The 23852-nt window shown below is 38.7% G+C and overlaps 1 protein-coding gene and 2 non-coding genes across 4 annotated transcripts; all 3 read left to right on the forward strand.

Annotated features, from left to right (window-relative positions):
* The first annotated feature begins 4518 nt into the window (after positions 1–4518).
* rps4x (ribosomal protein S4 X-linked) lies at positions 4519–12111 on the forward strand. 2 transcript variants are annotated; one of them, XM_067579459.1, is made up of 7 exons: positions 4519–4583; positions 5121–5198; positions 7273–7453; positions 9468–9565; positions 10159–10330; positions 10436–10593; positions 11948–12111. In XM_067579459.1, the coding sequence occupies exons 1-7, from the start codon at positions 4581–4583 to the stop codon at positions 12047–12049; spliced, it is 792 nt and encodes a 263-aa protein (XP_067435560.1). In that variant the 5' UTR covers positions 4519–4580; the 3' UTR covers positions 12050–12111. The 2 variants fall into 2 exon arrangements, with proteins under 2 accessions (XP_067435560.1, XP_067435562.1); XM_067579461.1 differs by lacking the exon at positions 4519–4583 and adding an exon at positions 4708–4732.
* On the forward strand, positions 7704–7779 carry LOC137175282 (small nucleolar RNA SNORD61). The gene has a single exon (XR_010925610.1). It is a non-coding gene; the product is annotated as a small nucleolar RNA SNORD61 (small nucleolar RNA).
* LOC137175283 (small nucleolar RNA SNORD61) lies at positions 10725–10795 on the forward strand. Its single transcript, XR_010925611.1, has one exon. It is a non-coding gene; the product is annotated as a small nucleolar RNA SNORD61 (small nucleolar RNA).
* Positions 12112–23852: the final 11741 nt, after the last annotated feature.

Raw genomic sequence — 23852 nt, forward strand, 5'->3', positions numbered from 1 at the left:
AGACCTCTGTATGTCCCAGACATATCATCAGCTTTATTATACAAGGCTTCCATCTGCTGGTATGTGATGGTAAGTGCACAGACTGAAAAACTGGAATTACTTCTAATCACCAAGAAGAATACAGTTAAGCCTTTTTGCACAATATATTCAGATAATGCTTTATTTTATGGGTCTTTTATTTCCTTATAATTTCAATTTTTCTTGAACGCTTCCTGGAAATACCTACAGTAGTAATTACATACATAGTAATTACAGACGAAACTGTGAGAAACTCTGATTTACTTTGTTGTGTTGAGTTTAAAAACAGTTCTTGGTTTCCATTGAAGCTTATTTGAAAGAATTGCTCCATTTAAACCAAAGAAAATATTCAATTATAATTTATTTGTTATTGGAAACTATGTTCTTACAAATTATAAGCTTGCCTGTAGACAAATTGTAATTGTTTTTGCATGTTAGACCTGCTCTGTCCTGACTAGAAGACTCTAATATTTTACTGCCTGATTATTTAATTGGAACTAATTATTTGGAAGTGTAGACTACACTATCTGTATAATTAGTGCCAAATTATATTTCCTGACAACTTACGACTACAACAACTTATTAAGAAGTTACAGACCCACTAAATCAGAATTGCACTTACAAATTTTCATTTTTTTGTTTCAGATTTTATGCAATAATTGGTAAAATAATAAATAATAAGATGGTAGTGTTAGTCTGTAGACTATATGACTTAAGAATGTGCAAAAAAGATTTTAAAATGTCTAACAACTAAAATAAATCAAATAAATAAAGTGAGATGCAAAAAATTGTTATGTATTTCTTAATTTGTATTCTTTGTTCTAATTTGACAACTATTAAAGACACAATGTGAACTCATTTTCCTTTTAAAATATGTTTTTTATTTAATTAAGACATCACAAATGAAAGGAAATACATATAAAAACGTCTAATTGTGCTTTATCTCTCGGATTCATTCGAATTTTAAATCCTCCATAACAGTGATGGTCATAAACCTAAAAGCTGCATTCATTTAATTAATATTTCTTTAATTTCTTTTCTTTCTTCATATTTTCTGTCTTTCTATCCAATAAAGTTATCATACAAGTGTCAGAGTTGTACAGGAACACTGTATAATGCTGCCATCTAGTGGTGATGTTACACAATGAGGCCGCTGCAGAGCTTTATTTAGCATTAGCACATACAGTGTAACACAGTAACTCATCGGATGGCTCTTTGTTACATGTAGACAGAGATGTTGTCTTTACTGACTTTACTGATTCATGTAATGACGGTTAGAAGACTTGCTTGGAGTAATCGCAAGTCTTTTCTATGGGTTCAAATTTTTACAATAATATAAAGAAAATCTATATTACTCTAAGTTATATAATTATCTCAGACCAGTGCATTAAATGTAAGGAAGATAGAATGACTTTATATGATGGGAAAATCCTGTTATCAACGGGAAAAAGAGGGAAATTTAAACTATTGTTGACTATGATGTTCCTCTGTGTTATAAATATGTTGACTTTATATAGTTCCTTGTATGTCTCCGTCACACCATATAAAGATAAAAGGCTTTAAACACCACGCAAATATTGACATATAGGAGTTATTCTATTACTGCCGACAACCAACATCTTCTACAGTCATAAGTGCATTAAATTCACGTCATTTACAGACCAGTGTTACTCATCTTCCCTCATCTTAACAGTGTCCAATCCCTCGCTGCTGAGAGGAGCTAATGATGAAGATGAATTAACAGATTAACAGAAACATTTGACTGAAATGATTCAGCACACAGAACAATGATAACGTTGGGGAATAGTGCATAGTGAAAAGGGTGAGATGCAACCGTTTCACAGTCTGTTAAAGGATGAGAGAAGATGGTGTTTGTTATCTGCATGTAAAATATAACCTACAAATACTGTGTTTTAGGAAAAAACACCACATTAAGGAGTTGTGAGATGATTAACAAAGAAGAAAAATATCTGCTACACATGTATTTTTGGTCATTTTTATAATATTTACTCTCTCGTGGTGATTTACTGGATAATTTGACTACTTCAAGGCTCCCAATGTTATTCAGATTAAACCACGTGACCAAGGTTGACTCTCAAGTTGAGTCTACTTTCATTAATGAGTTACAAGCCAAACACACTTTGAGCTGCTGGTCTAAACTACTGATAACAAAAGGAACAGAAAAGGTGCTAATTAATAAGGACGACCTGTTGGGAGCAACAACAAGACGCCCTGTGGGCAAAGAGGAAAAAGCTTAACAGCACTTAAAAAGATGAATTTGGTCCCAATGTGTGTAAAACAAACACAAAAACGCAGCTTAAGCCACACAGACTTATTTGATTACCGCCATCAGCTGGACTTTATTACGCTCGACATCTGTATCAAACAGCACTGTAGCCTTTAGACAGCCAGTTCAAACAACTGTCACCTCTGCTTATTTCTTCCACCTTTGTAATTTGAGTCCAGAAATGTGTCTTTAATCCTCAATTAAGACTTCCTGGGCTGTGGATTGAGTGGACGGGTTTTTTAAAGAAGTGGGTCAGGAAATTAAGGTTGAGAAGAACGTAGATGGGTCCCCAACTTGCTGCTGGCTACGTTCTGTGTTTCTGAGCTCCTGCAAGTCTTTGCAAAATGTAAAATGTGCTGAATAAAATGTAGGACAGTGGGTTGATTCTGCTGGAAACCACCTACAACACCGTCCTGAAAAACCTGCACAGAAGATTTATGTTTCAAGGAAAGAAAATAAGAAAGTATATAAAGTGGGTCAGCAGAGATAAATGTGTGAATATACACACAGGAGCATTTTTTTGTTTTTTTTATGAGATATAAACAGAGTCCAGGTTTGTCTTTGGGATTTATGCTGCAGCCTGAGGGGAGCAGAGATACATGTGTGCATCAGTTGGTACCATTTGGCAGAAGAAGACACGGACCCAGGAAGAGTTTTATCTTCATAAGTATAAACAGGACTCTGCCTGCGACACTGGCATTTCCTGACCAGGACACAATGAAACACACACACACAGAGTGACACAGAGAGACGTTCATGGAGGCTAAATACAGTCTACATAGATTGGAGATCACTTTTACTTTTCATGCAACTAATTGATTTATCGAGAAAATAACCAACAGATTAACTGATAATGAAAATAATCATTAGTTGCAGCCGTAAACAAATAAATCATGTTATAGTTTATTATTACAGATAACGATAGTAGATATAGTTTAGTTTAAATGTAGTATTTTTTATGTAAAGTTGTATATGTGAATAATTACTATTGTGCACAATAACTATCACTAAAATACAACACATTGTTAAAGATGAAACCAGTGGTTTCCAACCTTTTTGGCTTTTGTCATCTTACAAAAAGCAGTGTGTAGTCGGGGTCACATTTCACATGTCTATGAGTTGTTAACAGCTCCTCCAAATAGTGATTTTTCCCTCTAAACTTCTCAAATGCTTTCATTTCAATAAATGTTCAAATGATCCAATATTTCACCAAAAATCAAAGATTAGAGAAAAAGTCCAAAAACTGAAAACAGATTTGTGTATCAGAACTTTGTTTTTTCTTCTTTCCTCTCCCATTAATCATCTCACGACCCCTCAGATTTATCTGCTGACCCTTTGGAGGGGCCCCGACCCCTGGGTTCGGAACCACTGGACTAAACTAGCGAACTGTATCAGTCAGAGGGACCAAACCACTACTTTTACTACAATACTTCAACTACATCAAGCTCATAATACTTATGTACTTTTGCTTAAGTTAAGGATCTTTTCTGAGATTTTATAGACCAAACAACTAATTGATTAAAAAAATAATTGACATATTAATCGATAATTAAAATAATTGTTAGCTGCAGCCCTAAACAAAGAAATCATGTTAGAAAGTCTAATATTGCAGATAATGATAGTAGTTTTTATTTCCATTTCTGGGCTATCCCACATGGGATTACAAGTCAAATTTATTTATACAGCACATTTAAAAATGACAGGAGATCAGAGTGATTTACAAAAAAAAAATGTAAATATACAGTTGAATTAAATCAAATGCTAATAAAAAAGCGTAAATTGTAATAGACAAAATTAACATATTTAATATGCTATAAAAAAGTAAAAAATTAAGGGAACTCAAAAGCCATTATATAAAGTTGGGTCTTTAGCTGTGATACAAATCTACAAGACAGTGATATTTTACAAAACATGACTCTTCCGGCAATATATATACAAAGCATAAACAGAGGCATGTGGACAAAGAAAACAAAAGAAAACAAAAATCCCAAGAAAACTGTTCACAGAAAAGAACCACAAAACATCTAGTGTGATTGAAATATAGTATTTTAATGTAAAGTCGTATATGCGCATAATTACTATTGTGCACCGTAACTATTACCAGGCAGGATGTAAACTCCTATAAAAATATATAAACGAACATTTTTGATAATCAGTAGCGAGTGGATTGAGAATTTACGCGGCTTTCAGTAAGTTTGTCCCTCCCAGGCTGCCGTAGGCGGCCTTATCATTGAACACCGGAAGACAAGAGGTCCTTTCCCCCGCAGACTCCAACATGGTGAGCAGTTTCTCCTCACGATTCCTCTCCGAAATAATCATCAAACATCACTTTTTGCGTTTGTTTCATCACTCACGTACATGTCGTAGTTTATAAAACCACATCTCATGAGATGATCGAGGTCTAAATTGCAGTAAAAAGCAGTGATGGTTCGTTTTTATTTAAGGTTTTAACGGAGCTTCAGTTTTTTTTTTAAGCAGCCGCCGCTTGTTAGCTTATGTGGCTAACGGCGTTAGCCACACATTTAACTATTGTTCATTTAACGGAAAACTACATTTACTAAATTGATGTGCTAACGTTTCTGGGTGATTTTAAGTACAATTTACATAATAGTGTCACTTATAGTATGTAAATCTTTAAATATCTGTCTAATGTGAGCTCATGTATGTAGGCCGCAGCCGGCTGAGCTAGCTAGCACTCGTTCCCCAGCACACCCTCTCTTGAGCGGGGTTTCTAACCTTGTCCAGCCCGCTATCACAGCTGATAGTTGCCGGGTGTTTGTCCAGTTGTTGACCGGCCTTGTCGTCTCTTCTCCAGGCAAGAGGACCGAAGAAGCACCTGAAGCGCGTCGCAGCGCCGAAGCACTGGATGCTTGACAAGCTCACCGGAGTTTTCGTAAGTACCACTCTTTTTTTATATTTCCGCCACATGCAGTGTCAAGTGATGTGTAGTTTGGAGTCTCCTCTACTTTCAAAGTGTTAATTTTGATATATGTATTATAGTAGTTTTGTATCTAAAGGGCTCATAGCAGAGTAGGATGAATGGATGCACCAAAGGGACGCATCGCTCATACAACTAATGTGACCATGTGTGATTTATGATGCCTGAAATTCCTCCTAAATCTGCCTAATGAGCTATTAGGAATCTAATTGTTGCAATGTGGAACATTAGCACAGCGTTTAAAACACTTTAAGTTGAATTGTGAGGTCAGACATCAAGAATGTAGCATCAGTAACCGTTTCGAAGCACATTTAGGTGTAGAAATCACTGTTAAATAGAGGCTGCATGTGAGCAGTAGGTTGTTAGAGAGACAGGGGGTGTTTTTGATTTTAATAATCTACTTTTAATTAGGTGAGAACAGCTTGCTGCTGTCACCCAACTCAGCTTGGCTCATGAAACATATGTGTGCATGTTGAGCAGAAAAAATAGTCTTTTTAAGCAGTATGAAGGTCATTTCATGTGGCGCTGGATCTGGCCGCGCTATTACAGTTAGAGCGAGCAAACTGATATTCACAGTTAAACTGAAAAGACGGGACCACAATTTTACAAGTTCTGAGTATTAGTCAGGAGGCTAAATGAACACTGAAATAGATTTTTCTTGCTGTAATCATTCCTCCTATTCATACTGACCATTAGAAGACCCCTTCATAATGCACTTACACTCATCACTTAGATGTAAATGATGGGGGTAAGTGCAAAATCCACAAGCCTCCTTCTGTGGAAAATGTATTTAATAGTTTATCTGAAGCTAATATGAAGCTTCAGCCGCCCAGATGTGTCAAATCAAGTAGATATCTTTCAACGTTAGTCTTTTTAGTGCCAAAGTCCCTATTTTTGTTACTATACTTCCAATGCAGGAAACACAAAGAGGGAATTTGATGCTAAAAAGACTGTAAATGTGTTAGATATCTACTTCATATGACTAACTCAGACTGCTGAAGCCTCATATAATCACTTACATTGAAAGTGCATTTGAAGGGGATCTTTTAATGGCCAGTATGAACTGGAGTAATTATGGCAAGAAAAATCTTATGTTCATATGGACACCTGACTAACCTGAGCTTTAAGTCTCCTCTCAGATTTCTTAAGCAAATATCTGAGAACAAATTATATACAATATTACAGCCAGATAATTCAGTCACCAGTATTTGAATATTAGCAGGTTAAGTGCGTCTAACTTTCAGTTGTGTTGCTGTTCGTTTCAGTATTAACGTATTAATGTCTAAAACTAGTCGTATCCATTACAGAGTTGACACAAGACACTAATCCCTAAAGATATGTTCTTTGATCTGGTGTCATAGTTATATTAAGTACTTTTTAGGCGAATTTTAAGTATTTATTATAGACAGCAGACAGGGAACAATGAGAGACAGATACAACAAAAAGTCCTCAGCTAGACTGTCACCAGGGAAGGTTCATGGTCGGCATTTAACCTCTAAGTTACTGGGAGCTCTGGTGTCATTGTTATTAGCTGATAGTCCAGAAGAACCAGCAGTAGATGCTAATAGATGAACAAATCTGCCTTTAGCCTGTTTTTTTTTTTTTCACACCTCCAGCTGATCTGCTCTCATCCAACATCATAGAATAAATCTTGAAACTATTAAAACATTTGAAATTAATACACACTATTAATTGGTTATTATTGCATAGTGTCTCTGGGCTTTAAAGGACAGAAAATTTCAGCTGATGTTGGATTTTGGTGACTTCTAAACATTGACGTGAATAGTTGAGTCAAAAGTTTAGATAACGTCATCAAGTTGGATCTAAACATTGTGTTCTGTAGTGTGAAAAACTTTTAATGGATCATGCAGCCGCAGCCAGATAATAAATTAGACATTTGGTTGAAAATGATTAAGCGGTCCTGATGAGGCTCGTCTTCAGCCAGCTTCTTCTAAAGGTCACTTTAAATAAAACATTTTAGAAATGCATAAAACATCATCTTGAAACACACTTCTTCTTCTTCTGTCAGGCTCCTCGTCCTTCCACCGGTCCCCACAAGCTGAGGGAGTGCCTGCCCCTCATCATCTTCCTGAGGAACCGCCTCAAGTACGCCCTGACCGGAGATGAGGTGAAGAAGATCTGCATGCAGAGGTTCATCAAGATTGACGGCAAGGTCCGCACCGACGTCACCTACCCTGCTGGATTCATGGGTGAGTCTTGAGGGGAGTGCTTTTTGGGGGGACAGTTGGGAACTTAAGATGTTGAACAAAGACTTTTCGTTGCAGCTCAGCACCTTTTGAATGATCGTTTTTTATTCACAATCTGTATTTGATGAGTCCTTAGTTTGCTTTCTGTGCAAAGCCAAAACAGGAGTTACTGTTGTGTTGATGTGAAAGATTTCACGTCCAAGTCTAATTCCTGCATGACGAAGCGTCTGTGGGTAACGAGGCGGCCGAGGGAGCAGTGATGAATATGTGGTTTTGATCAGCAATGAGCTGAAACAACACAACCAATTCCTCTAAGAAGTTCTGAGCTCCGACATCAAAGTGTTTCTTAGTCATAGTCAGATTTTAAGGCAACTAAATATTATGACAGGGTTAGTGATATGGGAGTAATGTTGTCTTTCTTTTAATAATTTGATAGATTAACTCAGTTTTGGTTCTGACGTTTTCTTTGAAGATCTGACACAGTCGTCTTGTATGTTATGAAAGGTCACGTTGGGTTTGTGATGGAATTTGAAAAGGCGACATTGGAAAAAAAAACGGACAGAGGCAAATCCTTGAGAGTACGGCTGGAAACGAGTTTAAGCCAGTATTTATGTTTGAGTGGGATGTTCATGTTGTTTTGGACACATCGCAGGACAGATGGGGCAACATCAGCTGCCCCATTTATCTGGATTAGAAATAAGATTTGGGAACCAGAAACAAACGACAGCAGCCTGTGAAATACGGACGCTGCTTTGAGTTTCTTTACATTGCAGGACTTTTTCTTCTGCTTCATGATTCTCCTTTTTATCAGTCAGTCAGATTCACTCTAAAGTGCCAATACTGGTTTCATTTCTTCACTTTTTTCTCCTCCTCACAGTTTATAAATTATTCTCCAGTGATGCCGAGCAGGTCAGGCAGAACGGCTGCAACCGAGGAGTAAATATTTTTTGTTTTTGTCGAGTCTCGCAGTCACACCTCCAACGAAACTGTGACCTGTCAGTTTTCTCTCCACCTAGACGCCAGCCAACAGCCTCGCAGGGAGGTGCGGCGATTTAATTTCCAAATCAAGGGGAAGCCTTGGCAGCAGGACGACCGTCGCCTATTTATATACGTCCACACTAAACACCCGTCACTGTCAACCAGTAGATGAACAGTTTTAAATGCTTCCTGCAATTAATGTAGTAGAGCAATACTTTAACTTGATTTATCCCAATATTTGCTCTTTTAAACAGTTATTTTTTATATTTTTGTAACAGGAAACAGCAGTTTTTGAAGGAAACTCTTTATTTCAGAGTTTTAATTGAATAGAGAGCTTTGACATTTTTCTCAGAGGATGAATTTCTACCTAAGAAGGTTGCTGATATTACTGATTTTTGTTCACGTTTGTCTGCAAGTTTGCAACCTTGAAAGATGCTGAACTCCTGGTCTTGTGAAGTCACTGTAAACGGGCAAAATGCCTGAATATGTGGAGAGTTTTTTAGTCAGAAAGTTTGTCAAATAATTATCTGTGTCCATCTTATAATCTCTTTGAGAAAGACGTGATGCTCTTGGAAATTTCTGGACTCCAAGAAGATGTTTGTGACTGGAGAAATCTGATCAAAGTCTCCCCTAAAAATGAGATTTGATCGTAGTATTGAGACAGTTTATGTCTCTATAGAGACCGGAGTTTGTTCACAACATGTCTGATTGTGAGTGTGGTAGTTGGTGTTTAGGTTAGATTTAAAAGGGAATATTTCCTCACAAACACCAAGTTAGGAAGAAGAGTAAATCTTGAATATTTTCTTCCACATTTTCATCACAAATGAGAGAGTCGTGGGGCCAAAGTTTTGTGGTCAGTTGGCTGGAAAAACTTATTGTGTATTTAAAAGCGCTGTGGGACTCGTATTTTTCTGTTTTGACATTTGGCTGTCCTCTGTACATAAACAGCCTTTTTTTATAGAGGGCATTAAAATCTGATATCTACCACTTAAACAAGACGAGCTGACGACTGTTTACTGTTTGTTTTTTTTTTACTCAGATGTGATCAGCATCGAGAAGACCGGCGAGCACTTCCGTCTGATCTATGACGTGAAGGGACGTTTCACCGTCCACCGCATCACCGCCGAGGAGGCCAAGGTAAGATCAACGTTTAAAACCACGTCTCCCTTGAACTTCTAGAGGCTCTGCTGTGGTTTATAGATCAGTGATCAATCTTTCTTTTCAACTGGAGAGAAAAAGGAGAATCATTTTAAGAGTTCAAAAGTTTGAGTTCGAACCATTTAATGTTGGTCGTCGCACGTTCTCGCTACGTGACTCAGAGCCTGGCGGAGTTTCAGCAGTGAGACGAGTCTTCGCTGAGTTAATGGTGTAATCACCATGTAAGATTAGTTTCTTAAGGATTCGGTCTCTTGCTGCTTCTTGCCAAATCTGCTCTGACTGACGGTATTTCAAACTGGTTTTATATCCAAAAATGTGGATGCGGGGTGTGTTAAGAGAGATAAATCGAGAGCGAAACAGTCATAGTTTTAGCTTGAGATGCAAAAAGATGAAGAGTTTTGAAAGCTGCAACTGTCAGTTTGTTTGTAAAATGTTTATAATTTGGCTCCTAATTAAGTTCATGTCCTTTTTTTAGAGTGATGTCATTTGCTGTCTTTAAAGTTGTTCTTGGAAAGATGTTGGTTTTCTAATCTAACTCTCCTCCTCATCCTCCTCTTCCTCCTCCTCCGCAGTACAAGCTGTGCAAGGTGAAGAAGATCATCATCGGCACCAAGGGGATCCCCCACCTGGTGACCCACGACGCCCGCACCATCCGCTACCCCGACCCCCTCATCAAGGTCAACGACACGATCCGCATCGACCTGGACACCGGCAAGATCACAGACTTCATCAAGTTCGACACCGGTAGGTTCACGTCACTGCAGGACCTGGTTTTGTGACGATCCGGATCCGTCGTTTTTAATGTTCAGTTGATGAAGAGGAAATCCTTTCTTCTTCTCTCCTCTCCAGGTAACCTGTGCATGGTGACCGGAGGTGCTAACTTGGGGCGTATCGGTGTCATCACCAACAGGGAGCGTCACCCTGGCTCCTTCGACGTGGTCCACGTCAAGGACAGCACAGGCAACAGCTTCGCTACCAGGCTCTCCAACATCTTCGTCATCGGCAAGGTGAAGATTTTAGAAATATTCTGACGCTGTGATGTAAAAGTTCATCGTACCTGTAGGAGAAAAATTTGGGACTTTTCACACAGTTTAAACAGATTAAATGTGATTTTTATTAGGAGCGAGGTGTCTTTGGAGCAATGATGACTGTTTGGTTTTGATCAGCAATGAAATTACACGACCAAATCCTCTAAGAAGTTCTGAGCTCCTTCACTAGAGAGAAGTTCTTATTTCTTAAAAAAATTAAGTTAACTAGTAGATATCAGGACTTTTCTTAGTCAAACTTCTGCGGTTGTGTACCGGTTAATTGGACAGAAGATCAAGGTTTATGCTAACTGGCAAAATACAGGAAATGGTAACTAACTGTCACTTAGTCTATAAAATATCAAAAATAGTGAAAATGTCCACCTGGAGTTCATAAAACCAAAGGCGAGGTCTTAAATTTGCTCGTTTTGTCCGGCTAACAACCTCAAACCTTAAAATATTCAGCTCATTATCACATAAAGCAGAAAAACAAATAAAAACTAGAGAATATTTGAGAATATTTGATTTAAAAATCTGTTAAATGCCAAATACTTTCAGCTCTAGTGTTGTATGATCCCCTAGCAAATAAATAAAATAGCTTTAGCTCAGGAAGTAAAAGCCTGACTCTTAATTTCATGCTAATTTAGTGTTTAAGTTTTGTTTCCACTGGAATTAACAGCAAAATAAATAGACTTAAAAATGTCAACATGCAACAAGAGACGAGCCGTTTGTGTCTCGGAAACATAAATTAATTAAAATGCAGCGGAAATAAGTGCAGACAAGTTAAAGTTTTATACTTGGTAGTGTAGTATGATGTACTAAATATACTCAGTATCGTGTAGTTTGACATTGGGACTCAGTGTACCTGAAGTCTGTCGTTAAACTGTCAGCTGTCTTTGACCTTGATGTCGACCTTGGCAGAGACTCGTCATCCTCACGGCAAGACAAACTGTAAAAAACCTTCATAAATCAAACTCCGTCCCATCAAATTAGACGCACTTAACGATTACGAGCGGATGGTCTGTTGAGCGTCTCTCTGCCGGCTGACATTTGTTTGGCTGCTAACGTGACCGTAGCTGTCAGCGGCACGGTCACCTCTCCGCCAGCGTGACATTTATCCGACGGCCTCGACCGCCGCGCTTTTTCTTCACCTCGGCGACGGCTCCGTGCTGAAGTGTCGGCGGTCAAATGACGTTAGCGCGAGTGTTTAAACTGGCTGCACGTTAAAATGAACGACTTGAAATCATCTTTTTAGCTCTGAACTGGATATTTATGAAACTTGTATTTGATCGATCTTAACCATTTTCCTCCTCTTCCTCTCTCTCTCCGTCTCCAGGGTAACAAGCCGTGGGTGTCCCTGCCCAGAGGAAAGGGAATCCGTCTGACCATCGCCGAGGAGAGAGACAAGAGGCTGGCCGCCAAGCAGGGCAGCAGCTAAACTGGCCACAAACAGACAGCCTGACCCCTGGTTTTCAAATAAACTGTTATTTACAAAACCAACCGTTTGCTCGTCCTTGATCTTTTTATTTCACTGCCGGTTGGCAGCAACAACACAGCTACGAGTTCATGAGAAAACGACTTATTTACAAGTCGAGAAAAGTAGAAAAACATGTAGAGGGAGAGTTCATAGTGGAAGAGGGATAGAAATAGCAGAGTAGATGCAAGTTTTTATCTTAATTTATCTACTTTAAGTGTATAAGTTGCTCTAAAATCCATCAAAGATCATTTAATATTCAGAAAGTAGGAGGAGAAGACATAAAGGACACAAACAAAACCTCACATTTAAAGTATAATTCTGGTTTATTTCCTATAAATGAGGCTATTCATGTAAAAACGTTTATCTGGAAAGATCTAGAAAGTCTGATGTCGTTTCGAGTGACTCATTGAATCTCTAAAATAAAGCCAGTGAGAACAGAGTTAACTTGACCCGACAGAACCACAGCAGCCACATTTATGGGAAATATGCAAAGTTCAAATAAAGTCTCCTTGAAGGGTCTTAAAAATCTGAAAATAGTCCAGAAAGATTTGAGCCTTTTGCTGTTTTTAGGCTTAATTTGATTCAAAGGTCTTTCAGTTGAAAGAAGAAAACACTGAAGGAGGTTTTTGCAGTTTGTTTACTTAAATTAACCAGTTTAACAAACTGATCCTTAATGATGCTGAACCCAGTGTGGAGCATTTATTAAAAACCTTAATTTTTTAGAGGTAAAGCTTTTGCTTTACTTTAAATGTGTATCTTAATGCTTTATACACACACACTGTAGGAAAAAAAGGTTTTTCTTACTGTATATAAGTAAGAAAAACTTCCATTTCCTTGTATAAACATATATTTTTATTACACAAACTATTATTTCATCATTTCTTCATGTGAAGAATGTGGATGATCAGAAATAATTATATATAATATATATTTTTTTGGTTTGTAAAGAGACATTTTTACTGTCGTTTGTTCTGAGAGGAAGCAGATTTCAGTGAACTTCTCTTATATATTATATTTATATATATTTATATTTGATATCTTTCTTAACGAGTTTCTGTCCAAACGTTTGTCTGGTTAAATATTTGCCGAGATGAATCTTGACGGCTTTACTTGCATTAAGATCAAACGTTTCTTTCTTTCCTGAATAAATGTGAATTAACAGACATTTTGACATTAAACCTCCAGATATTATTGATAAAATTGATCTTTATGACAGTAAAATCAGGTGAAATGTCCCTTTAATCCTCCGTTAAACACTGTATTTGAAGTAACTTGACTCTCAACTTAACCTGCTGCTAACCGAACCTCCATCTCTCACCTGGAGGCGTCCTCCCTCCCTCCTTCCCTCCCTCCGTCTTTCTAATCCCTCCATCCTCTCCCATCATGCACGCATCCATCTGTTTACAGCCTTTAATCCCTCTCCTCCCTCCTCCCTCCTTCCCTTTTCCCTCCATCCCTATCATTTTGCCACATTCCTTCTCTTTTTTTATCCCATCTTTCCATCCTTCCTGTTTTACACCTCTCCTCTATCCTTCCTTAATTTGAATCCTTTTCTTTTCCTCTCTTCCTCTTCCTTTCTTCTTTCCTCCGTCCTTCCCTACATTGATTCCTTTGATCCTTTCCTTCCTTCCTTCATTTAAAATTTTCTTTCTTCCTCCGTCCTTCATTGCATCTATCCCTTCATAATTTGCTCCATTCGTCTTTTCCTAGATCCCTCCCTTCATCATCCTCCCTCATGTCCCCTTTTTCCTTCCTGACATCGATTCCTGTCGTCCTTCCTGAAATATTTTCATTGTTCTTCCCTTTTTTTTTTTTAACCTTTTCTCTTCTTTCTTTCTTTCCTACCTTCCATCCTTCCTAAAAAGCTTTTTATCTCTCTGTCCTTTTTTCCTTCCCCTACTTTTCCGTTTCCTTCCATCCTTCCCCAGTTTCCATCTTCCTTTCTCCATCTATTCCTATCTCACTCCTTTTGTCATCCATCCTTCCTTCCTACTTCCCTGTTTTTCCTTCCTTACACCATTTTCCATCTTTCGTTCTTCCATCTTTCCTCACCTCCTATGTCGATTCCTCACATCCTTTCCTAAATATTCTCCATCTTTTTTCTCTCCTTTCTCTGTTTTGCCATCCTCCATCTTTCTTTTTCCATCCCAACTCACATCCCTCCCCAGTTTTCCTCCTCCCTCCATTGTTATTTTGGATTTTGCTTCCATCCTCTTCAGCCTCTCTCACCTCCTTCTTTCCTTTCATCCCTACAGATTTCATTTTTTCTCTCCTCAATCCTTTCTTCCTCTCATTTTTTTCCTCCTCTCTCCTTCACCTCTTTTCTTCCTTACATTAATCCCTTCTTTCCTCCCCTAAATCTCTTAATGTTATTCCTTCTTACCTTTTTATTTTTCATCCCTCCCTTAATAATTCCCGTCTTTTTTTTCCCCTCTTTCGTTGCAACAATTCCTACCTAATCTACCCGGCCCTTCCTCCCTCTTTCATCTCGTCCTTCCCTAAATAGTTTCTATCTTTCTGTCTCCCTCCAGCGTTCCTCACATCCCTCCATAATCCCTCATCCTTCCTTCCTCCCTACATACATACATCTTTCATTGCATCCCTCTATCCTCCTCTCTCTCTCTCTCTCTCTCGTCTCCTCCATCCTTCCTTCTCTCTGTGTTCTGACTTCAGTACCAGTCCATATGGTGACTGCTGGGATCCAGCCTGCTCTGCTCTGCAGAAACCTGGCCTGGCACACACCACCTCAGTGTGTATGTGTGTGTGTTTATACTGTGTGTGTGTGTGTGTGTGTGTGTGTGTGTGTGTGTGTGTGTTTGTGTTTGTGAGAGAGATCTATCCTCTTCTGGCCTTCAGATTCTCCTGCGAGTGTGTGTTTGTGTGTGTGTGTTAAAGAGCAAGACATCAACATTGCCCTCCTCCCCCATGACTCCCCTTTTGCAACCTGCCTCTACAACACATGACACATACCATAAGAGCACACACAGCAGGTAAGTGTGTGTGTGTGTATATGTGTGTGTGTGTGTGTGTATGTGTGTGCGGAGAGGGACATGGCTCGCTCCCATGACCGTCTGCTCTCTGACACACTGTACAGTACAGTAATCCATCATCCCTGGCAGGGAGTAGTGAGGACAGCGTTTGAGGACAGTAAACCTGCTGTATTTTAGACAAAGGTGTAATTTAGAAACATACAATAAATAATACAGGAAATTCAATAGCTGAATGTGATTGGAAATGTTTTAGTTGTTCTGCATGAGTTAATTTAAAGGGGAAAAAGAATCAAGTCTTATGAGGCTGCAATTTTCATCACACACCATGTTGCCTTGGTGATTTGTATTGTAAATTTACATACAGTCTATACTTGACATGTGTAAGTTGGTATGTTGTCAAGGTAACATTTATATTATGTAATATAATATATGTAACATGTTAGGTGTAATGTTATATACTGTATATATTGTTATGACTATATACAATCTATGGTTAGCATGTGTAAGTTGTTATGTTGTCAAGGTAATGTTTATATTATATAATATGATATATGTAACATGTTAGGTGTAATGTTATATACTGTATATATTATTACTATACTTTATATACAATCTATGGTTAGCATGTGTAAGTTATGTTGTCAAGCTAATGTTTATTTTATATAGTATGATATAACAATATTTAACATGTTAGCATGCTAACATTATTAATTTATACAGTCTATGGTTAGCATGTGTAAATTATGTTGTCAATCTAATGTTTATTTTATATAATATTTAACATTCAACATATTAGCATGCTAACATTAGCACCAGAGACTATATACAGCTATTACAGTCTATGGTTAGCATGTCTAAGTTAGCATGATGTCAAGCTAATGTTTACCTATATTATATAATATATAATGTGTAAAATGTAACATATTAGCGTGCCAACGCTAGTACGGACTCTATATAGTTATTACTTTATATACAGTCTATGTTTAGCTACTGTAAGTTGGTATGTCATCAAGCTAATGTTTATATTATATAATATGAAATAATAATGTGTAACATTTAACATGTTAGCATAGCAATATTAGCATTATAGACTGTAGTTATTACTTTATATATAGTCTATAGTTAGCATGTGTAAATTAGCATGTTGTCAAGCTAACTTTTAAATGATATAATATTAAATAATACTGTATATAATGTTAAACATGTTAGCATGCTAACATTAGCATGTTCTCATATAAACAGTTGATAGGCCTACAATGTTTAGCATGTTAACATCATGGATGTGTTATAGAACTGGATATTGTGTTTTCTGGCCAGTGGGTGTCACACAAATAAGACACTTCGCTGAAATTGCCTCACAGCCCAGCGCTGTTCCTTGAGGCTTGATAAACATGTGAACAGTTAGCATGGCACATAACATAGAGATTAAAGAAAGGATAGAAAGATCTTCAGGCCATATTCACAAAAAAATCCGGGAGGGACTAAATAATAACAGTGTACACACCTGGGTAACTGCTGAGCTCTGCGAACACTTCAAATTGTTAAAATAAAGTCAGATGGGGAAGGAAACACGAGCAGATCACACTGGTAAGCCAAAACTTTTTAGACAAGAAAACAAAGGCGAACAGTAAAATTATTGTGAAAACTGTTTGTTGTAAACATCCATCATAGTTTACAGACCGACTTCCTGGTTCAACTCTGACTTCCTGTGCTTGCCGTCATTTTGCACACTCAAAAGTTGTACATTTCATTAAGCCAGACTTTTCCCTTAATGAGTTATAACTGCGTAGTGTCTGTTGTACAAACAAATTAATCAAGCGACGTGATGATAAAACCTGACCTTGACATGACACGAGGCAGCACTGTAAACAAATTTGTTTTCTGAGGTAATGCAACAAAATGAAACGACAGATTCGAAACACTTTAAGGGTTTGTGGTTTAGTAACAAATCAAATGTGGCAGCGTTGTCCCCGTTTTTATAGGCCTGGGACCAGTTCTTGTAAACAAGTACACACACACACACACACACACGCATACACAAACAGAGTCTTTGAAATTTTGAAATATGAGATTCGCCAGACGCATGCTTTTCTCCAGTCCTGCTCTGCATCCCCTTGTGAGCAGAGCAACAATACCTTTGATTCACACGTACACACTCGACACACGCACAGTCACACAGAGGCTTTGAAGTGCGTTTGGCTGGATGGTGAGAAAAAGCAAAAAGAAAAACGAGCTGCAGAGGAAAGAAATATGGAGAAAAAACATCCACTCGAAGAAGAGAAAACTAATATGTTAAATCACATTACAGAGGATTAAACACAGAGTAGAAAGGCTGACGTTAAAACAGATAAACAACAGGGATTCAATCACTGTAATGCATCTACTTAATGCATTTACTGTATCCTGCAACAGTTCTGCACACATTCAATAGGCTTTTTTTTACATGGTGGGTGAATTCACTGTCACTGCTTATCACAACCTGATGGGTAATATTGGGCCATTTTAAGCGTCTGAAGAACTTCGGTCTGCAATAAACACCATAGTTACTGTATTAATGGAGATTGCACAATTATTGTTTGTGGTTTTTCTGATGTATCTGTGCTCCTACTGACTTTGGTGACCCCCCCCCCCCCCCCCCGAGTATTCCTCAAGTACCATCATGAGGTTGAAATTTTTGTTTTTTTGTGAAATGTCTCAACAACTATTGGGATGCCATGAAATGTGGTACAGACATTCATGTTCCCTACAGACTGAATTGTTACCACTTTGGTGATCCCTTTTCCTCTAGTACCATCACTATGAGTAGTTTTTAATCTGTTCAGTACATTATTTTATGACCAATACCTGCAAAGCTAATGACATTCCCATCAGGTACAGCTGTACTTTTTGTTTAGTGCTAATTAGCTAACGGACCAATTTCACCAAAGCGATCTGCAAGCACTGCATGCTAATCACAAATGATTGTCACTCACAAACTGCAGATAAATTTGTGCATCCTTCAGTCCTCTTCATACACTGTAAAGAATAAGAATAAAATTAAAAAATGGACGTAGCCACCATGATGTCACTCATTGGTTTGTGGACTCCAGTTTTGAAGCCTTGAGTTTGCATTTTGACAATTGTCGTCTTGGATTTTTGGAGTCAGAAGTGACCAAATCTGGACAAAAGGGTGGAGCTGACCCTAATGCTAGCTGCTAGCTGCTAGCTGGGTTAGCACGGTGCATTTACAGTCTATGGTTAACTGTGATAATGCTAATGCTAATTTTATGTAGCGAAAAACAGGAAAAACCATTAAAACAAAATGTACTTACTTGAAAAAAATGATCATCTGGCTTCTTAAAAGGTCTTTTAGTACAACCAAACACTGAACAAGACTTTTTTAGGCGACCAAAATGTTACAATTAACTTTAATGAACTGAAAACACACTGAAATAACAACAACTACGCCTATGCTCTGTGAATCTGGAGTTACACCATGGTTACGTTAGCTAACCAATGTTGTTGGCGTGGTGACGGCACCCACCTGTCACTTAAAGCAGCCACACCCTTAATGATGCACTTTAAGCTTTACTGAAATTGAAATGGGTGAGTTATATAAAAATCAACCCCCGTACAGTTGTCATTAACAGAGAAATTAGCTTTAGAGACCAAAACTATTTTTTGTACCAGGCTGTAAACATGTTCATTTCTGCTGTAAAGGCATTTTAACATGAGGGTCTATGGGGATTAACTCGCTTTTGGAGCCAGGTGGCCATTCAAGGAACTGCAGAGGAGATGATTTCATGTTCTCACCTCTCTTGTTTTAACCATGAACTTTCATTATGAACAGCAAACTTTTTTTCTGTTGCAAATTAATAGTATATAAAGGTAATTATTAGGATAAAGGGTTGGTTTTTTCAGTTTTGGGGACTTATTGGATGAAGGAGTGATCAATGCAACAGGTGGATGAAGATTTTTGCACAGCTGATACAGGATTTTTGAGGCTGATACCTCTATTGATATTTGAGATTTTAAAAAATCTGATAATGATCAGCCAATATTAATTTTCTTTAAACAACCCATAACAAATTGCGACCAAGAAAAGTATTAGGCAGGATGTTTTACAGTTGAAAAATACTGATACCTTTGTCATTTATCAGCTTACAAATACGCCAATATCAATATATATCTGCAATTAACTAATATTGGCACATACTTTATACCAATTTATCTGTCAGGCCCTAATAAAAATATACCTAATTAGACTTTAACTGGGTTAAATGAAGGATAAGTAAGATAAACAAACAGTTCTGCTGCCACTAACGTCACCTACAGCGTATGAGTCACTCTGGATCGGCGCATCAGTCAAACTCTGGATGTCAGACAAACCGATTCTGCTGATTAAGTGATGACGGACCATTAAATGCAGAAGAAGAAGAAAAAAAAGTGAAACAGAGAGAGAGAGAAGAATGTAGTAGAAGTATAATGGAGGTACAGAAAAGTGGGCTGAGCTGCTAAAACAATGAACTCAGTCATCGGAGGTGGATGGAGGGAGGGAGTGAAGGGGAGAGCGAGGGGAGAGCGAGGGGGTGAGGACAGCTGTTTCTAATCAATTGCTTCCATGTGATTGACTGCCTGACTGACTGCCGGCTGACTGGCCGACCGGCTCGATGACAGTTGAGGTTGCGGGGCCGAAGGCGGGCTTTTGACGACTAGCTTAAACTATCAGGTTAATTCGATGACTAGCTGGTCGGCTAATTGACTAAATGACACGTTGGTTGTCATGGCAGCTGATTGGCTGAGTAACAGGATACCGATATGACTAGTGGGATGCCGTGGTAACTTTACGGATGATGTAATGTGGCCTCTCCCTTCCGCTTCTTCTCTCTTTCTTGAATCTCTTTGCACATAGTTTATATCAACATCATTTCTATTGCACACACACACACACACATACACATGCACACACACACACATGCACACGTGTGATCGCTCTCTTCTGTCTCTCATAAGTTTTTCTCATGTTGATGTTTTCAATTGTGTCAATAAAAGGCAGTTTATGTTGAAATTCCTTTTCTTTCTCTCGCCATCCCCCTCTCCATAAGACAGACACAGTCTGCATGAACAAAAACATTTAGGTAGGCCAAGTTCACGTCTGGGAGGGGTTGCTAAAGGGGGCCCGGGGGGCGCTCTGAGGACCAGATGTGCTTTTTTTGGGGGAGGGAGGGAGGGAGGGAGGGAGGAGGAGGGATACGTTCACGAGCCTCAATGGCAGAGGAAAGGAAAGGAGAAGAGGAGGAACGGGGAGTTTTCACGGGGCTCCAGAGAAAGTCCTGGAAAGTGTTGCAGAGACGAGACGCTGAAACGTCACTGTGCAGGAGAGGGTCTGTGCAGTCGTTGGGGTTCAGTGTACAAGAGGAGAGTACGTCCACGTTTTGACAAAGAAAGGGACGACTCACACTATCACAGACTGGATCTTTGATGTTATACAGATATTAAGATACCTCCAACATGTTGCAAGATTGATCTGAGAGGTTATAATTAACAAGATAGGAAAGAGAAGAGCAGATGTATTGATGCTACACAGAAGTCTAGTCTTAGATTTCTTAGACTTTTACCAAAATGTGTTTTAATTGTTGAACTTTGGATGTTTTACCTCTTGAAACCTCTGAAAAACGACAGTCTGAGAAGATAAAATCACTAATAATCACTCAGACATGTTCAGTCTGTGACAAGAGGTCATTAGCGGAAACGGCTCTGTTTCAATGGGCCATAAACCAAAAAGGGTTGGGAACGTCTGACTGTAAATACTGACTAAGTGTCAGATCCAAGATTAATCTTATAAACAGCCGACGGTGGGAAGGTCAAGGGTCAGAGCTGTTAAAAACTCCTGATTGTGCAAAACACAAAAAAACAAAAGAGAGACGAGGACGATCAGATATTGTTTGCAGCAGGTGGTTCGATTCCTCATCGATATCTGAAGGGTATTGTTTCAAAGAGCCACGGAAACATAAATAACGATGTGGAGGTCCGCCTCACAGCCAATCAGTAACATTATCTTGACATGTGATCAATGTATGCACTCTGAAACACGTTGCTGAGATGCATCGTTTCCGCTAGACTCACAGGTCAGTCTCTAAACGCTTCACTCAGAGACTTGAGGACAATCTCCCAGGTTTTGTTGTTAAAATTGGGTGGAAACAATTTAATAAAAACCCTGCATTGCAGAATCAATCCATAGTCTTTAGTTTTTCATGCAGTTCATTATGGAGGAGAATGGGGGGAGAGGTGTATCCTTGACAAAATGTAAGGGGCGCTGGTTTGTTAGCGGCCGTTCAAGCAACTACTGTGCCTTTAGAAATCCCCAGACTTCAGTAGACGGAGATCTCCGATATCTGGTATCGCGAGTCTACGTTTCCGCTAGTTGCATCGAAATCTAGTAGTTTTTTAGCTATGCTAGCTAGCCTGAAAATAAGCATATTTGCTTTAACATATCATCACTTAGATTCTTCCCTGACTTTTCCTCTGGGGCCATGATGAGGTTAACATTTTTGTTTTTTAGTGAAACGTCTCAACAACTATTGGATGGATCGCCATGAAATTTGGTACGGACATTCATGTTCCCCTCAGGATGAACTGCAGTCACTTTGGTGATCCTTTAACTTTTCTTCTAGTACTAACTAGTGATCGTGGTAAACTTTACACCTGCTAAACAATCATGAGCCAGTTTCACAAAAGTGATTTACAAGCACCGCTTACACACAAATCACAAATGATCGTCACTCGCAATTTGCAGATAAACTTGTCCAACCTTCAGCACTCTTGCGTGCTCATGCATGGGTCACAAGTATTGAGTTTCTATCGATCAGAATATGTCAAAATGAACGCTAAAGGAGACAATCTCATGTTGCAAATTTTGTGAAATTGCATGTTTGACATTTGCATTTGTGATTAGCTTGAAGCATCGATGTACAACACAGCCTAACATGGCTGTAGACTGTGATCTTTTGCTATGTAATCAAGCGCCTCAAGTTCATTATAAGCATCAAACTGTGTTTTTCTGTTGCAAATTAATAGTACATAAAGGTAATTTTGAGGACTTATTGGATGAAGGAGTGATCACTGCTACTACTTTTGGCCATTTGGTGGAACTTTTAAAAATGCTGAAACAAAGCCAAATGGTGTGACTTTAAAACTGCATGAAAACAGTGTTGAGAAATATCAGTTTATGCAAGTTTCTTCTTCTTCATATTGCACAAAACTGTCAATTTATCTGTCTGTGTCTGTCAAGGACACTCATGCAGCTCTCATGTGAGTAAAAGGTCTTCAAAACACTGCTGGAGGACGTATTTTTAATTTGTTTCAGGCATTACGTTTTTCTAATTTCATTTTGGAATTAAACTCTTTTATTCTTGCGTCATTTCTCATAAGAGGAGGTCAACGGGGGACAAACTACAGTCAGATTTACAGCCGAGGAGATGTGAGGAGCTGGCTGGGGAAAACAGTTGTGAAACAAGAGTAGTAAAAAAAAAAAAAAAAAAAAAAAAAAGTCCCAGAAAGGGAAGACAGAGCTGAAGTCCCCTCCACGTCTCCACCCTTCCCCTCAGAGTCCAAGTGAGAGTGCCTGAGAGGCTCCTGCAGCGATTTGATTTCTTAAAGTGATACTCTGACCACATTTGTTGCCGTATTTTTCATGTGTGTGCACTTGTTGTCACACTGCGGGAAGGAAAAAGAATCCGCTCCGTGAAGTCGGTAATATCGGTTGACCAGAGACATTTGGCTCGGATCAGGGTTGTGTTCAGGCGCTCTCCTCAAAAAGCAGGAAAACAGAAAGCTCCCTTTACAGGTGAAATGTTTGAAGTCAATATAACAGCAAGCATGATCTTGTGACTGTGCTATGTAATATATCTGATGAGTAACCTGTCTGGACTCATGTAGAAGACTGAACTCAACCCATCTGTGCGAAACTCATGGCATGTGAAAGCAACTTCAGATGCAGCTAATAGGGGTTAGCTTGCAATCTTGGGAACCGCAGCAGGAGAATTAGCTAAGTGACTGGCTTGTTATCTGCTTATCCAGGTCTGTCCAGCAGGTTTCGAGACAAGCGGGCTCTGATCTCGGACATGAACTGTTTCATGTTGGTCTAAAGTCTTTAAGTAATCAGACTGGATTTAAAATGATCTATTTTTAGTGTTTATTTCTGGTGTTTTACCAAGCAAAGCAGGTGTTTTTCCCTTCTCAGCTGCACCTGCAATACCTACAGTTGTCACCACTGCTGCACAAATCAACTGTTTGTCTAACTATGAAGATACAACATCTCTTGGCAGTTGGAAATTTTAGGGATGTAAGGATATGTACAGTTTATAAAGCCTTTTAGGGCAAAATTTTGATTCTGACCTCTATAAAAAATGGACTTGACTTGAGAGTGATCTTGTTAGCTACAGGTGGCCAAATCTACCGTATCCTTCCAGACTCTTGGAAACCATTTATTCTTTTATTTTCTTTCATCTGGAATCTCCAGCCTGATAAATAGTTGTTTATTTTAGGCTGACATCTTGCTAAACATGCCTCCCTACTTGGGTAGCAGTGCCATCATTGGCCTGACATGGCTCATTTGAAGTCCTGGGGAGTATTACTACTGCCTTTCGTGGCTACAGAGAGAGCTGAAATTTGATAAGTTGACTCAAGTGATGTCACTTGAGTCAGCGTCAGTTGGGGCAGAAATCTACAAATTTGAAAAATAAAAAAATGTGGGGATGAGGAGTTAGAAAGCAGTGAGGTTACCAGACCTCTGT

Source organism: Thunnus thynnus, chromosome 22 (assembly GCF_963924715.1).
Source record: "Thunnus thynnus chromosome 22, fThuThy2.1, whole genome shotgun sequence".
In the NCBI taxonomy this organism is placed as follows: Eukaryota; Metazoa; Chordata; class Actinopteri; order Scombriformes; family Scombridae; genus Thunnus; species Thunnus thynnus.

Coding starts and splice junctions, on each gene's coding strand:
- rps4x (XM_067579459.1), top strand. Junction 9,566..10,158: donor TCACCGCCGAGGAGGCCAAG/GTAAGATCAACG, acceptor CCTCCTCCGCAG/TACAAGCTGTGCAAGGTGAA. Junction 10,594..11,947: donor ACATCTTCGTCATCGGCAAG/GTGAAGATTTTA, acceptor CTCCGTCTCCAG/GGTAACAAGCCGTGGGTGTC.